The sequence below is a fragment of the Barbus barbus genome, assembly GCF_936440315.1.
Source record: "Barbus barbus genome assembly, chromosome: 27".
In the NCBI taxonomy this organism is placed as follows: Eukaryota; Metazoa; Chordata; class Actinopteri; order Cypriniformes; family Cyprinidae; genus Barbus; species Barbus barbus.
Genome location: NC_136755.1, coordinates 6,568,633 through 6,586,023, shown reverse-complemented (window position 1 = coordinate 6,586,023; position 17,391 = coordinate 6,568,633). Strand labels below are relative to the sequence as shown.

Sequence of the window (17,391 nt, the reverse complement as noted above, 5' to 3'; positions counted from 1 at the left end):
TTTCATTTTCTGAGGAAATGTCCCGGAAAAAATCAGTAAAGTCCCCAATACGTGTAGGGATCAATACCAACACTTCTTACGTGAACGTCAGCTCCAGCCAAAGTAACTATCACGCGTTTGTTTTCAAATTGCCCTTCTGAAAGAGCTTCTTGGCACTCTGTGAGGCTAATGATTCTAAAGCTACCATCGTTTCTGTCTGTTCTCACTGGTGCTGTCTTCATGAATGATCGTGAATACGAATGTGGTAGTTAAAAGTTGCATATGAAAGCAATGTGAGTCGATCGCTTGAGTTTGTTAAGCTCATAATCACGAGTGGGACTTATAAAGTTTGTGATAGCATGCCATGCACCATGACACCAGCTATGTTGTTATTTTTATGGTGCTGTGCTCCCTGTCTGTGTAATTCATAAACGCAAATTTATTATGCACAGTATAATCAGATGACTGACTTTGAAACAGAGTATGTTTTCTGTAAAGATAACAGGCTTGTAATAATCATGGAATGTTTATTTGCAAAGGCTAGCGCTGCTAATGCAGGAGCTTGAAGCTCCACCCTCTTCTCCGGGAGCACCAGCTCATTTGCATTAAAGCAACATACTCAAAATCAGAGCTTTTTGGCTCAAATCCTAAAAGTGGCAATTTTAACAAGCTATAAAAAATTATCTGTCGGGTATTTTGAGCTAAAACTTCACATACACACTCTGGGGATATCAGAGACTTATTTTACATCTTGTAAAAAGGAGCATAATAGGTCCCCTTTAAAGGAAGTTGACAATATCTCTTTAGAGAACTAGTTAACCAGCATGGCTACTAGCTCGCTCCTCTCCGCCATGGCCCTTCGGTCCACCAGCTCCGACGGGCTCTCCACTCCTTTGTCCTCCTCCTAAGTCCCCCCAAAATCCCTTTCAAGGAAAGTCCGTTCACTCAGCCACCATATTTGCAATGCCTCCGGGCAGCTTAAACAAGACCAAGTCCTATCTAAATGAATGAGGGAATCCTGAAATCGCAAAAAACGACTCGCTGAACTCGCGATTTAATTACATATTTCAAATCAGCAACAAAATCTGAAATGAACTGCCCCATGAATGTTGTTTATAATGCTCCAATAGCATTTAAAAAGCTTATTTTTCAGGCTAGATCAGCCAATGCGTATGCGTAGCTCCAATGTGCTTAGGACTACGCATGCGCATCGGCTGGTCTAGCCTCAGGTTTCCATGGGAACTGGAGCTTCTAACGGCCGCTGCAGTGACACAATGACTTTACCAATCAATGATTGGATCTTTCATTTAGAAGTATTGCGTATTGCACTTTCTCCCATTCATAAGTATAGGAGTGAACCGTCTTTGTATTTCTATAGTCTTTGTATTTCTATAGTCCCTCCGTACCACCCTTTGTTGTTTCTGTGGCGCGAGGTCGCGCCTTCCCTTCATTTGTTTCAGGTGTGTCTTGTCATTAGTCCCTCGTTTGCCCATCTATTTAAGTTCCTGTCTACAATCCGAATTCCGGAAATGTTGGGACGTTTTTTAAATTTGAATAAAATGAAAACTAAAAGACTTTCAAATCACATGAGCCACTATTTTATTCACAATAGAACACTTTTATCCACTAAATGAGCTCATTTCAAATTTGATGCCCGCTACAGGTCTCAGAAAAGTTGGCACGGGGACAAAAAATGGCTGAAAAAGCAAGAAATTTTGAAAAGATTCAGCTGGGAGACCATCTAGCAACTAATTAAGTTAATTGAAATCAGGTCTTTAACATGATTAGCTATAAAAGGGATGTCTTAGCGAGGCAGAGTTGTGCATTTCTGTTGAAGCACTGAGCAGGAATGTTAGATTCAGAAGTTGGACATGTTACGATTCCTCTGAGAGTCAGAACTTTGACTTGAGAGGGTGTTCCAGTTAAAAGTTCATAGTGGGAGTTCAGAGCATCCAACTTCTGAGTACAAATTGAATGCAACATTAGTGACATGATATTAACTGGTAATTTTGTGCCAGGGCCTTTTTTTTTTTTCAAGATTTGTCATAGCCACGTCATGAGATATTATTTTTACCACAAACCTTTGACACCCACAATCACACGACCATCATATAAAATGGCAGGTTAGAGAGGCAGCATGAGTCATTTTTGACCACCTATGAATTCAATGGTAAGAAACTTCTACCAACAGGTAAATTATATTATCATTTTAAATATTTATTTTTCATCCTTTTAAAATGTTTGTCATTTGTTTGAAGATAATTTTGTTGCTACTGTCAATTTTATATAGAAATTATTCCTAAAATACCAGGTTATTTTTAATGCAATGTGAAATTTGACATTGACATTGACATTATTTCCTGAAAGTAGTCAAGTTATAACGTCTAACTGCTGTCCAGCTGAAAAATTACTTGCTACCCTGAAAGTCTACAATCTCAGAGCCAAAGGTCTGTACGGAGATAGATATACACAAACAGTAACTGTTAAATATGACACACAAATCAAGCGCACTGAGACCATTGATGATAATGACAATCCACATTGGCCAGAAACATTTGAGTTTGGTCCTATTAAGATCAGAATGGCCAATAAACTAATAAACTATACAATAATAAACTATACAAATTTATTCATAACTAGAACAATATTGTGGCTCATCATATGGCATAATAAAGCAAATTAGGTGTTCTCAAAGAAGGCTACGTTGTAAAACATTTTCCATGTCTGTCATTTGCCTTAAAGAAATAAAAGGGTACAACAGAAATATCAAAATGCCACCTGTCCAAGCCCATTTTATTCCACGTAGTACAGCTCAAAAAAAAAAAAATTTTCCTGTCTTATCAGGTCCTTCAAATTTGCCAGCTTCCAACATTCTCCTTTATTTTAATCTCCCTCCACACACACACACACACACACACACAAACCAAAGGCACTTTTAAGAGCCACGTCCGTCTTGTTAACCTGTACTTGTCTCTCTGTAGCTCGCTCTGTCTCTCTCTCTTTCTCTGTTTACATCTCTTGTTGTCATATCTGTCCTTTGTTGTGAGTCTTTCTGTCTGTTTGTATTTCTGCCCATCACCATGAGTGATTCAGAACTCCAAGAACAGTACAGTTTATGAAGCTGGATAACCTGGTTGATCATCAAGAACTCAATGATGAACTCCAAAGTCTTGATGACTTGCTTGGTGAGCTGCAGGAAGTGGAGGAAGCAGCACCAGTAAAAGACACCTGAACCAAGGGTGCAGCTAATTACTTTTTTAAATGATCTGCTTCTACAGCAAGCATTCTTATTTGCTTTCATCTATATGACACCTTATAGATAACTGCAAGTAACTGTACTGTCCACATTTGGGTTTGGGAAATAAAAAGTCTGCTAGTCCTTCTCTCTAGCTAAACATTAAACAGTGAGCTTTGGCCATTTCAGGCTGGTTATAAAGGAGGTAAAATTGTGCCACAAGCCTTGGGACAAGTTGAAAATGTAAATGTTTTTTCGTTTTGTTTTTAATCTGGCGCAGCTGATCACATTCGGAAAACTGATCCTCCCATCAATGCTCCTGACACTAACTGTGAGATGACCTTTGCTCCAGAGACTGTTGGTGTGTACTTCATTGTGTAAATTTACATTTTTAAAATTTGCCAGAATACTGTCCTTTTCACAGTCAAAGGCACTCCATGCAGTACACTTTAATGTATATGCTAAAGTGTTGTTTTTAAATATTCCATACTATTTTAACAGTGTTTTCTGCAAGATCTCCAGCACTCACTGAGCAATACCTCAGATGATGAGGAATCACCTCTTGGAACCTCAAGAGATCCTCTCCTAGCGTCCTCGAACTGGAGCACACGACAAAGTCTCTTTTCAGAGAGGTGGAGGACAGAGAGAGACACCGCTGCGGCACAAGAAAATGTGGCAACACACATCTGCCAAAGGTGTGGGAGCAATCCAGCTGCTGTCCGGTGTTGTGACTGTGGACCACGCCCCTTCTTCTGTGCTGAATGTGATGCCAGCATCTGACATGTTCTCCATAAACGAGATGCCATGACTCCTGGATTCTACCAGCCACTGCATCCAACAACTTTTGTTGTAGATAAGGCTCTTTCCTATTGTGGTAAGTTCTGGTTTGTGAGTGTACAACATACATATCATTCTGAGAATCGTTAGGCCTCATAAGCTTTACTATTTAAATAATGCCTTTTTGTCTCTTATTGTTTGATATTGAATTGAAGCTTTTTGAGCATCTCTTCTATACTTTTTCAGCAATGTACTTCCTTACCATTGAACCATTGCACTGTTATATTTCTCAGTCAATACAATGATCTTAATTCACGTTTGATCTTTTTCAGTACGGCTTGTACCTGTGGAGATTCCTGAAAAAATGTGTGGTTGTTCATCAGAGTCATTGAGGGTCAGCCCAGGGAAGACTGTTGCTGTGATCACAATGAATGGTAAGGGTGTGAAGATAAAAATCTATACATGCTCTACTCCCATAAGTTTGGCACAGGTCTGTATGTAAAATCTACATATGACTTCTGAGTAATGTTTAAAAAGTATACAAAGTAATGTAAAAATTGTTTAAAGAATCCAAACCCTGATTAATCACATAAGGTTTATGTTAAAGTGGATGTGTTTTTGATTTTTCCAGGACGAATATGATCTAAGCATGCCTGAGTTGAATTATGAGGCAAGCCACTTGGGCTGCTGGAGTGGTTGATTTAAATCGAAGTGACTACTGGCCTGCGACCCTTCACTTTGCCACAATTTATGCCACAGATGTCTTTTTCTCATTTGAAGAAATGAAGATGGCAGCACCAGGACTGTCCTGCCAAGCATTTGTAAGAATGCTGGATCAGTGAATTGTCCGCTTTGGTCGTGTAAGTATTTAATTTATTTTTCCTACAGTATTGTTAATCTTGTACAGGGTATTTAAATAGCAGCAATATGAGGTAGAAAAAAATATGAATAGCTTATAGATATATTGATATTTACATGGAGTCAAGTGATGTTATGACACAGAGTTAGAGTTTAGGAGCCTGATGGCCTGGGGGAAGAAGCTCCTCCTAAGTCTCTCAGTTTTTGCCATCAGGCTACGGAAGCACTTGCCAGATGGAAGCAAAGTGAATAGACAGTTACCAGGGTGATTTGAGTCCTTGATGATTTTAACAGCTCTACTTTTGCAGCGTTTGAGGTAGATGTCCTGCAGAGAGGGGAGAGCAGACCCTGAGATGCGCTCAGCTAAGCGCACAACTCTCTGTAGTGCTTTGCAGTCCTGATTTGAGCTGTTTCCATACCACACTGAGATGCACTGAGCCAATACACTTTCTATGGTCCCTGAATAGAAAGTTTTCAGGATTGCTGGTGAGACCCTGAATTTCCTCAGCTGTCGCAGATGGTACAGTCTTTGCCTGGCTTTCTTGACCTGTGTTTGGATGTGTGTAGTCCAAGTCAGGTTCTCGAAGATGTTTACACCGAGATACTTGAAGCTACTCGCCCTCTCCACAGGGGTCCCACTGATCATAAGAGGAGTGTAGGGCCGCTGCTGTCTCTTCCTAAAGTCCATGATCAGCTCTTTAGTTTTGCTCACATTCGAGAGAGACAGTTGTCCTGGCACCATGATGTGAGTCTCTCTACCTCATCCAAGTATGCGGTCTCATCATTGATGAGGCCCAGAACCACAAGATGATAAAGGCATCGTCAGGATGTTTGTTAATGTAGCCACTGAGCACATCGTGAAGCTTAGACAAAGCCCAGCCGGTGTCTGCCTGTGGTGGAATGTACACAGCAGTAACAATGATCTATGAAAACTCCCGGGGCAGATAAAATGGGCGGCAAATAATGGAAAGATGTTCCAGATGAGGCGAGCAGGAACACGACAGAATGGAGATATTCCTGGGATCACACCATTTCTTGTTAATCATGAAACACACTCCTCCACCCCTGGATTTACCGGCCTCTGCTGTTCTGTCCGTCCGAAAAACAGAGAAGTTATCACTTGGCATTACAGCAGTGTCCGGGACTGAGGACGAAAGCCACGTTTCGGACAAACAAAGGATGTTACAGTCCCTAATGTCCCGTTGGAAACTAATCCTGGCACTAAAAACGTCCATCTTATTCTCCAAGGATTGGACATTTGCGAGCAGAATGCTCGGAAGAGGAGGACTGTGAGCCCTTTTCCTGAGTCTATCACGAATCCCAGCACGTTTCCCGCGGTGTTTCTTGATCCGTCGCCTCGGGGGGTTATTGTTTATCTCCGCGTTCCGAAGAATCTCCAGAGGCCACGCTGGATTCGAGGCTAAAGTGTCCTGGAACAGGTTAGTGTAGCGGTTTCCAATGTCCAAAAGTGTATCTTCGTTATAGGTGATCAGTGCCGACGTGAGATGTGCAAAAAGAGAAAGTAAAATTATGTAAAAAAGTAAATAAAAACACAATCTTAGCAGAGCGACCTAGACGGCGTCCGAACACAGCGGCGCCATCTTGAATTTCAATGAAACAATATTTATAAGAAAAATATCTCTTTAATGTGCACCAAGTAAAATTAGATTACAAGGTATCATAAACTTTTGTGTACCTGTTCTGTATTTTTTATTATTATTATTTTTTTTTTGATCTGAAGAACAGGCCATCTTTGAAGACGTCTTTAGCTAAGGATGAAGATGTGCGGTGTGTCAACACGGAGTGCTGCTCTGTGCTTTAAATATGTACAGGGGTGGGATTTTTGCCTATCCCCTGTACCTGCAAGAAAAGCTGGCCAGTAGGCAAATCACTTTTTCTTTTTTTTTGTATGGATGTGACCTGCAAATATTGGCCCTACCTTCAAAGAGTTGCAAAAAGCTGCCCAGAGCTCCAGCACCTTCTTAACATGAAGCCCTTCCTTTCAGTATTCTATGCCAAAGCCCATGATTTTAAATGCGAGGTAGGTGAACTTTGCTATGTGATTATCAAAACTGAACATCTGCAAATGAATGTCAAAACTTTCTCATTATTATTATTATTTTGTTTTATTCCTAATCAGGTGAAATGGAGTGGGGCATATCAGGATGGGCCTGGTTTAACACTAGGGGAGGAGGTGGAACAGTGCAATGCTTTCCTGTCTAGGATTGCAGTGACCACAAAACACATGTCCAAAGCAGGTAAAATGACCACATACTGCATTAGTTACATTATTAAATAATAAGTAGGGGGAATATGGTAACATGATATTCTCTGTGTTTGCAGGACGCACAGACATGCTGACTCTCATGGCCATGAGCTGGAATCAGCAAAAGTTCAACAATTTGGCCACCGCACTGACCCGCCGTTATCAGAAGGTAATAACATCAGTAGGATTTGTTTTAGATGTTCAGTAATGTATGTTATTAATGTTTGAAGCTGTGCATTGAACATTTGGTTCTTGTTTTTGTACTATCTGTGATTGCTTGTCATTGCAGACCACAAAAGCTCTGCAAAGCCAGTTGCAAAACCTAGATTCTATGAAAGTCGAACTGGCAGTGACAGAGAGCCAATTGGAAGACTGGCTCAGTGATGTAAAGGAGTGGGCAGATGGTGAGGAAATGACTAGTGTATATGTATATATACATACAGTGGGGCAAATAAGTATTTGATACACTGCCGATTTTTCAAGTTTTCCCATTTACAAAGAATGGAGAGATCTGTAATTTTCATCGTAGGTACATCTCAACTGTGAGAGACAAAAAAAAAAAAATCCAGAAAATCACATTGTATGATTTTTAAATAATTAACTTCCATTTTATTGCATGAAATACGTATTTGATTACCTACCAACCAGCAAGAATTCTGGCTCTCACAGACCTGTTAGTTTGTCTTTAAGAAGCTCTCCTATCCTCCAGGTGTATTAATTGCACCTGTTTGAACTCGTTACCTGTATAAAAGACATCTGTTCACACACTCAATCAATCAGACTCCAACCTCTCCACTATGGGCAAGACCAAAGAGCTGTCTAAGGACACTGGGGACAAAATTGTAGACCTGCACAAGGCTGGGATGGGCTACAGGACAATAGGCAGACAGCTTGATGAGAAGGCAACTGTTGGCACAATTATTAGAAAATGGAATAAATTCAAGATGACTGTCAGTCTCCCTCGGACTGGGGCTCCATGCAAGATCTCGCTTCGTGGAGTATCAATGATCCTGAGAAAGGTGAGGGATCAGCCTAGAACTACACGGGAGGACCTGGTCAATGACCTGAAGAGAGCTGGGACCACAGTCTCAACGGTTACCATTAGTAACACACTACACCGTCATGGATTAAAATCCTGCAGCGCGCGCAAGGTCCCCCTGCTCAAGCCAGCACATGTCCAGGCCTGTCTGAAGTTTGCCAAAGACCATCTGGATGATCCAGAGGAGGCATGGGAGAAGGTCATGTGGTCAGATGAGACCAAAATAGAACTTTTGGTATAAACTCCACTCGACAGTTTGGAGGAAGAAGGATGAGTACAATCCCAAGAACACCATCCCAACCATGAAGCATGGGGGTGGAAACATCATGCTTTGGGGTGCTTTTCTGCAAAGGGGACAGGACGACTGCATCGTATTGAGGGGAGGATGGATGGGGCCATGTATCGTGAGATTTTGGGCAACAACCTCCTTCCCTCAGTAAGAGCATTGAAGATGGGTCGTGGCTGGGTCTTCCAGCATGACAATGACCCCAAACACACAGCAAGGGCAACTAAGGAGTGGCTCCGTAAGAAGCATTTCAAGGTCCTGGAGTGGCCTAGTCAGTCTCCAGACTTGAACCCAATAGAAAATCTATGGAGGGAGCTGCCCAGCGACAGCCCCAAAACCTGAAAGATCTGGAGAAGACCTGTATGGAGAAGTGGGCCAAAATCCCTGCTGCAGTGTGTATATACAACTAGCAATGCATTTAGTCATGAATAATTGTAATTGTTACTGTTATTGTAATTTTTCCCACACATTTCTTCTCAGCAACAACAACCACAAATGATGTTGATGCTTTGGCCAGCAGAATTGAGGTGCTGGTGGCGAGTATCAAGCATGGTCGGGTCTGAGATTTTCCCTCGATCATCCCCAAGATTTACATTTACATTTATTCATTTAGCAGACGCTTTTGTCCAAAGCGACTTACAATTGCTATATATGTCAGAGGTCGCACGCCTCTGGAGCAACTAGGGGTTAAGTGTCTTGCTCAGGGACACATTGGTGTCTCACAGTGGATTCGAACCCGGGTCTCTCACACCAAAGGCATGTGTCTTATCCACTGCGCCATCACCACCCCATTGGTGCAGATACTTAATTTTTGTGATAGTTTTGGGATTAATTATTTATTAAACTGACCAGAAATATATAGCCTAGTGTGGTTGTATTTTTCTTGGGCGCCTCGCAGCGCGCGTCCCTACATCTCTCCCTCACACTGACAGAATTTCATGTGAAATATTCACGCGATATTACCATAATTTTACATTCCGACTGGTAAAAACCATTCACGTCCTCGTCCTTTTTATGAGCCGTCTTCCGAAGCTTTGTCGCTTCTCAAGACGGCCACCGACAATCACTATAAGCACAGCTGTTTAATTAATCATTAAAAATCAATGGAGTTTTTACTTTTAGGAACCAACTGTTGGACTCAATTTTAGGACTAACTAACAACTAAGCATAAACAGTTAGAACATTCAACTCAAATGAATACTATATTAATAGCATCAAAAAACAGTAACTGGAGCCTTAATTCATTGTATTCACATTTGGAGTGTACACGGAATTTAGTGGTCTGTACATTTAATAGTGGTATACACAGTGTATCCTTCAAACTTTATACATTTTTCATGATATTTTCAGTCATATCTGTTAAAACAGGACACAACAAATAATCCCTATGGAATTTGAGGGAAGCATGCAAAAGTTCTCCAAATCTACCACTGGAGAAGGCATCATTTCGGTTAGAATTCAATCACCGTTTGTGGATACCTTTGCAATAAATGAGAAGCACCGTAAACTAAATCCTACCTGTTGCAAAATTTTCTTATAAAACAGCATTTTTTTATGTAAATTATTTTGTAACCCAAAATGAATGTTTGATGGCAAATATGTTGATTAGTCAATTGGGTGTTGATTCATTAAATCATATGCTGTTTTTTTCCACAAAAGCTCATTATTCAATGTAGTGAAGCCTATCCTCCACTGACAAAAAAATAAAAAAATAAAAAATCTCTGTATGCTATACAACTGTATTCCTATGCCAGCAATTGTTAAGTGTATTGAGTATTTTTGTTTAAATATTTTTATTTGGATTAAAATCTCCTGTGATTAAACTGTGAAAAATAAAACTGCCTAATTTACATAAAATCGTTTTTCTTCTATTTTTTCTTTGTGACAGACTAATACTGAAATTGGAGTTAAAAGGTGATGGAAATAAGAAAGCACTAGTCTATTGGAACCAATAATTTCAGGAAGCTCTTGCCATTTTTGTTTGAAATATATATCAGGCAGTCAGTATGCAAGCCGTTTGAGGCTGAAAATAACAACCCCATGGCCCTAGGTGAGAAATCAAGCAGTGTCAGGAATGCTGCTCCTTACATTGAGATATCAAACTGGACAGTGTTTAAAGTTTCATCCCTGCCTGCTGCAACCTTCTCAGAATTGCGCTAGTATGATGTCCAGCTGCTTGTGCTATACTGTCAAACCTTCAGGACCCCTGGTGGGCTGGTGGTCACCAGAATGTGTGCCAAGACAGAGATTTTGTTGACAAAGGATTTCCATTTTATTAGACTCTTTGTCACTGTCAGTAGTTTCATTTACTGTTTTTTAAGCACTCCCAGCCAGTGCTTTGCTGCTTTCATAGATAAATGTAAAAAAAAATGATTACAATTATTATGCAAAGGAATAGTAAATACACAAATACTTTGTATCTGCTTTCATTTACTGGGACCTTTGGAACTGTAACCAAAGTATCTTTTGAGTCTCTTGAGCATAACTGTTAATCCGCTTTATAACAGTACAATGCATTTGCAGAGGTTATTGACACATTCAAGACATGTTCTTCACTGTTCACTGAAAGTATTTATAGCATTGCTCATCTTAGGCCCCCTCAATGTGTTAAACATCTGAACATGTGTCATAGCCACGTCTTGGCATATCACTTGCACCACAAACCATTGGCACCAATTATCACACAATCATTATACGAAAAGGCAGGTTAGAGAAACAGCATATTTCATACTATGATTTTTTGCTTTTAATATGTTTAAAAATAACAATACTGTACATTTTTAAAGACATTATAGTTACAATTCTAGGCTACTGTTCTTGTTAAATGACAAAATTTTACACCAAAATGAATTGACAGAAATATTAACATTTTCTTATGTCACTATAGATCATGGGGCAGTTCCAGATTTACCCTGTTGTTTTCTTGACATTGTGTCTCGTGATCATTTATGGACAGAATGATACAGGTGTATCAAAAGAGTGTGAGGATGCTCCCTTTGTTCCAGGACACAATCTCGCTGGAGAAGGATTTGATGTTGTGACCATGGAGCGAAAAGGTGCTTATGTGATCAACACAGAAATATGGGATTTAGGAAATGGCACTTGTAAATTGCGCAAAAACAACTACATGAATGGAATAAAACAGAAGCTACCAGCAGCAGTTGTGTTCTGGAGGACCTTGCCAAAGTGTTCAATGAAAGTCTCCAGTCAAATCTTTGAATCAAGCGAAGCACTGGTCAATGATTCATCATCAGCACTCTCGGTCAGCTGGAAAGTTGGTTTAGATGTGAAAGCTGTTGGAGCTGCAGTTGGAAGCACTCATTCCAGGGAAGCAAAATTTGCAATGAAAAAATCAAAAGAAGACAAATACAGTTTCACCAAACATGAAGTTGCATGCAGTTTTTACAGGTGAGAGAGCTGGGTTATATTGCCTTATACTGTTAAAAAGATAATGACTATGCAAAGAAATGAAAATATTAATTGGAAACTGTTTCTTCTTTGATCCCACTAAATTTAAATGTTTAATGTTTCTTTACAGATATCGTGTAGCTATAAAACCTCCTCTTCATGAAGAGTTTCTTGAAGCAATCAAATTACTCCCTGCATCCTACGATCCAGACGCCTACCGTAACCTGATCACCACATATGGCACTCACTATATCAAAGATGTCTTGTTAGGAGGGCAAATGAAAGCAGTAACAGCCATCAAAAGCTGTCAGGCAACAATGAGTGGGCTTACAGACACTGCAGTGAAGGACTGTTTGGATGTAGAAGCCTCTGGTTCATACGGTGTAGCAACTGTGAAGACAGAGGCACATTTTTGTAAAGAAAAGAAAAAGAAGATGGGCACAAATGAACAATTCAGCTCGATGTTCAGTGAACGTCAGACAGAGATTATCGGAGGAAACATAAATGGAGAAGATCTGCTTTTTTCTGGTTCATCACACCCAAATGCCCTTAAAAAATGGCTTGAGTCTTTAAAGAGTCTCCCTGACATTATGCATTATTCTTTGAAACCCCTACATTTCTTACTGAGTGCTAAACACCCTGCAAGGAAAGGACTGAAGAAAGCTGTTGAACAATACATCATTCAAAATGCCCTTATGAAGGTTTGCTCTGAGCCTTGCAATATTGGCATCAAGTGCAGCGCAAGAGACCGATGTGCTTGTGTTTGTAAAAGTAGTCAAGTTATAAAGTCTAACTGCTGTCCAGCTGAAAAAGGACTTGCCACCCTGAAAGTCTACAATCTTAGAGCCAAAGGTCTGTATGGAGATACATATACACAAACAGATGGCACTGTAACTGTTACATATGACAACCAAATCAAGCGCACTGAGACCATTGATGATAATGATAATCCACGCTGGCCAGAAACATTCGAGTTTGGTCCTATTAAGATCAGAATGGCCAATAAACTAACTTTTAAAGTATATGATGCAGACAGCTCCTGGGACAGCGAGCTCCTCGGTAAATGCTCTGTTGATCTTAGAAGTGGAGTTGTGCGTGATGCTTGCATGTTTACATACGGCACCTTCTTTTTTACCTACGAAGTGAAATGTGCTCCTAGTCTGCAGGGCCCTCAGTGTAATGAATATAAACCTTCCCCAATGGCTGCCCCGCTGGCTGATATTTTTAGCTCAAGAAATGGTGTTCTGATTAAAGATATGCAGAGGCTTGAATTAGCTCTCAATAACTCAGATAAGTTCAGTTTCAAAAGTACTTACGGAAATCTGATAACACTGTGACCTGCGTCTTGACTCTATCCTTTATGCACGAAAAATAGCCCTAATATAGCCTAACACCACTTTCGTCTGTGACATTTGCTTACTTCTGTTCCCATTTCTGTTTTTTCTGTTCTATATTTGCATTAATAAAGCATTTTTAAAGACAGATCTATGTGTTTCATTCTTTTTCTTTCTTTGTTTTTCCTCTGTAAATCTTACAAAATGCAAAAGCAACTCCATCCTCATTGCCAGTGTTGGGGGTAATGCACTACAAGTAACACAAGTAACGTAATCAGATTTTTTTTTTTTTCAAGTAACTAGTAAAGTAATACATTACTGTTTAATTTAGAAGGAAATATGAGTTACTTTTTCAAATAAGTAATGCCAGTTACTTTGTTTTCCCATTTATTGACTGACAGCTCTCTTATGCCTATGTTGAGAAAAATCGTGAATAAGAGCAGAGGCATTCAATGTCTGCCCCATGTATGGTTAGTTCTAGATAAACTAACATTTGTGTTTCATTTTTTTATTGCTTAGGAGTGTTGAAATTTCTTCGCCTCTATTTTGCTGTACAGACATGAATTTACTTTTCCTCCAGCCTGAGGCTTTTTCATTTCACTTTTTTGGTGTGAAAGGGCTTTCACATTTACCAAAAATATAACTTTTTTATATTAAAAACAAACAAGCAAGCCCAGTCCAAATTTGAAAAGTAACACAAAAGTAACGAAACACATTACTTTCCATAAAAAAGTAATTAGTAACTTTTTTAGGGAGTAAAGCAATATTTTAATGCATTACTTTTAAAAGTAACTTTCCCCAACACTGCTCATCACAAATTTAGCAATTTGACACTTTTTTTTTTCTTTTCTTTTTTTTCTTACTACAGATTTATATTTCATTCCAGGCTAATATTTGCAGGCTGCAACTTCAGATGACACACAGCTTATATTTGCATCTCTTTAAATGACCTAAACCACACATGAAAAATGGAATATGTGTTTGTGCGGCACAGAGAGGCTCCCTTACACTGTATAATATATGACAGACAACTAGTTGTCCAGTACGGTTCTATTCAAACAGCAGGAAAATGTACAAGGTGAGGTTGGTTATAGAACACTTCTCAAGTGATGGCTCAAAACAAATTAAATTAAAATTAATGGAACAACAGATTAAACAAACATGGCAACTTTCAGCTTGTGTACCCCTGTTGCTCTGTGCCACCCAAGCAACTGTTATTAAGATGGAATTGGAATGCTAATAGATGGATGTCATGGGTTCACCAGGCAATATGCAAGTGCTATGACAAGTCTCAGTTAGCCTAACGCAATACACGTAGCAAGGTTGTTGTTTTTTTATATAATTTAAATTATATAATAAATAAAAAGAAAACTGATAGACTAGAAAAACAATAGAGCTAGTGTTAGAGCCCTTTTTTTGCTTTTTTTTTTTTGCTTCTTGTTGATTGTTTAATAAATAAAAGAAAACAAATATATAGAATACAAAAAGAATAGAGAAGTGTTAGTTTGTTTGTTTTTTAAGAAAACAAGCAAGTTAGTAAATTAACAGATTTTTAAGAATAGAATTAGAATAGAGAGTTCTAGAGTTAGAGGAAGATGGAAGAGATGTATTTTTAGCCGATTCTTGCAGATTTATTCTAACCCTGCTGGTGGTCTTCCCCACATTCCTCATGTGGCCCACATGCTAATTGGAATGGTGGCATTTTGGCAGAGGTCCGCAAGCAGGCCACTGCACAGCCACAATTTAGCTAATAATGAACCAAATAAGCCATAAACATACATTATTTGGGCCACACTAAGCCTTAAGTGAGTTATGCATGAACATGACAGAAAGTTACAGAAGGTAGCAGGAGAAAGGCAGTGGTGTTGTTTTATGGTGTATTCCAGTGACAGCACCAAGCTAAACATAAGGTGTATACTGTAAATATTTAAAAACTTTGGTCTCTTTCTCCTCATCTTCACCCACAAAAAAGTGACAGGACAGAGATATTGGGGAAAATGAAGAAAAGGGAAATGGAAGTGAAGGTGCAATGCAAGAGAGAACCTTTAATTACTTTCCGCGGCCCCAGACTAAGGATTTAGATCTTTTTATGTGATGGCCATACAAATAATAGGGTGTTGTCTGTGGTTTCAGAAATTGTTGTGGATGTATAGACTATATATAGAAAAAAAAGGGGTCAAAATTGCACCTTTTGGGGTACAACAGCTTGTCACTGAAACAGTAGCCTTAAAAGGACATATTTGTTCCATTTCTTTTTTACACCTAATAGGTACAGCAGGCCTACATATGAAAATTCAAATTCAAATTTTATTTGTCACATACATATACATACATAGTACGACATGTAGTGAAATGTATTGTACGACTGTCCAACAAATTGTCCAACAAAATTAAGAAAAACCTCAAGTTTACAAAAATACAAATAGAAAAAGTACAGTAAACATATATATAGAAATAAACTAGCAATAAAATAAAATAACAAATAGATATGAGAATGAAAATAGATATGAAGAATAAAAATAGAATATGATTCTATGTAGATTCTATAAAAAGTAAAGTGTATATCAGTGGTAAAGTGTCCGTGTGCTGTGCAGTGCAGTAAAGTGTATAAGTGAGTAAAAGGAATACTAAAGACAAAGACAAATGGTATGTAAGTCCCACTCATTTATCCTTACGTGACCTTCTACAAATTAGTGCAGATTGTAATGAAAATGTGCAAAGTGGAAGTGTGGGGTGATGTGCTTAGAGTAATATGAGTACCTTAAATGGATAGTTCACCCAAAAATTTTAATTCTGTCATTAATTACTCACCCTCATGTTGTTATTTTTGTTTTCTTTGTGCAAAAAGTATTCTCGTGGCTTCGTAACATTACAGTTGAAAGACTGATGTCACTTGGATCATCTTGGTACTTTTCTTGACCTTGATCGTGTAAGGACCCTTGCTGTTTAAGCACTTTATTTTACAGTACGTGTATTTCTCTGGTACATACATGGTAAATATCTTGTACCTACAGGCAAATGAGTGGTAACACAAAGTACTTACCTGATGTCACGAATCCGGTTCATGGTCTTCCGCACACTCACCATCAGAGGTCGCCCTTCCATCATATTGACTCTTGCACCACACTACTGTTGCTCTTCACCCATGAACTACAATTCCCATCATCCATTGCACTGACCACACACAGCTGTCACCAATCTCACATTGCTCTGATCACACAGCTGATTGCACTGATTACACACACTCTATAAGCCTTGAACTTCCTCTGTGTCTTTGCCGAGTATTGTTCTGTGTTTAGCACTCTCCTAGTGTTAGCTGCTTTACCGAGCCTTCAGTGCGTATGTCTAGCTCTGAGTCTGGTTCTGCGTATAATACTCTCCTAGTGTTAGCTGCCTTACTGAGCCTTCTGTGTTCATGTTTAGCTCTGAGTCTGGTTCTGCGTATAATACTCTCCTAGTGTTAGCTGCCTTACTGAGCCTTCTGTGTTCATGTTTAGCTCTGAGTCTGGTTCTGCGTATAATACTCTCCTAGTGTTAGCTGCCTTACTGAGCCTTCTGTGTTCATGTTTAGCTCTGAGTCTGGTTCTGCGTATAACACAGTGTTAGCTGCCTTACTGAGCCATTCTGTGTTTTCTAAGTATAAGTTTAGTTTGTTTTGTTTATAGTCTTGTTTCCTGTTTCCCGTCCTTGTATCGTGGATTTACCCTTGTCTTACCGTTTCGGACTCTGTGTATACCTCGTTTGGATTATTGCTCAGGTTATCGGACTACCCCTCTTCTCAAGCCCTCTGGATATTGTTCACCGATTGAGGACCCACGCATGCCCTAGGATTACTCTTGTGTCTTGCCCGTGCCATACCCGTTTGCTGGTGTTTTGACCCTGTCTGTTATTTGACTGTTCATTAATAAAAGCTTGCAAATGGATCCGCACGTCTCACATCTCGTGGGGTTTACCCAAGCAAGAAACACACTCCGAGTGGCCGTCACCATCGTGCACGTGCACAGATCCTGCACGACGCACAATGACAGCGCGGCATTTGTAATAACGCCACGGCTCTTTTAGAAGAAATTTGCGTTTTTAGTATGCTCGCCGAATGGCAGCAGGGGACGAGCTGGCGTCTGCGTCAATCGCTGAAGCGGCTCGGTGAAGCGGGCTGGATCAGCGGGGAGGCGCAGAAGAAAAGGCAGCTTTGAATCCGCAGCGAGGTGT

At 39.6% G+C, this 17,391-nt stretch overlaps 1 protein-coding gene across 1 annotated transcript; it reads left to right on the top strand.

The window, feature by feature from the left end:
• Positions 1-11,041: 11,041 nt before the first annotated feature.
• On the top strand, positions 11,042-13,323 carry LOC306847148 (perforin-1-like). The gene is made up of 3 exons (XM_079380948.1): positions 11,042-11,146; positions 11,328-11,848; positions 11,979-13,323. The coding sequence occupies exons 2-3, from the start codon at positions 11,331-11,333 to the stop codon at positions 13,183-13,185; spliced, it is 1,725 nt and encodes a 574-aa protein (XP_079237074.1). The 5' UTR covers positions 11,042-11,146; positions 11,328-11,330; the 3' UTR covers positions 13,186-13,323.
• Positions 13,324-17,391: the final 4,068 nt, after the last annotated feature.

What these genes read in the sequence shown, in the direction of transcription:
- LOC306847148 (XM_079380948.1), top strand. Translation starts at nt 11,331, where the DNA reads ATGGGGCAGTTCCAGATTTACCCTGTTGTTTTCTTGACATTGTGTCTC. An exon ending in GTTGCATGCAGTTTTTACAG is followed by an intron (nt 11,849 to 11,978) that starts GTGAGAGAGCTG and finishes GTTTCTTTACAG; the next exon opens with ATATCGTGTAGCTATAAAAC.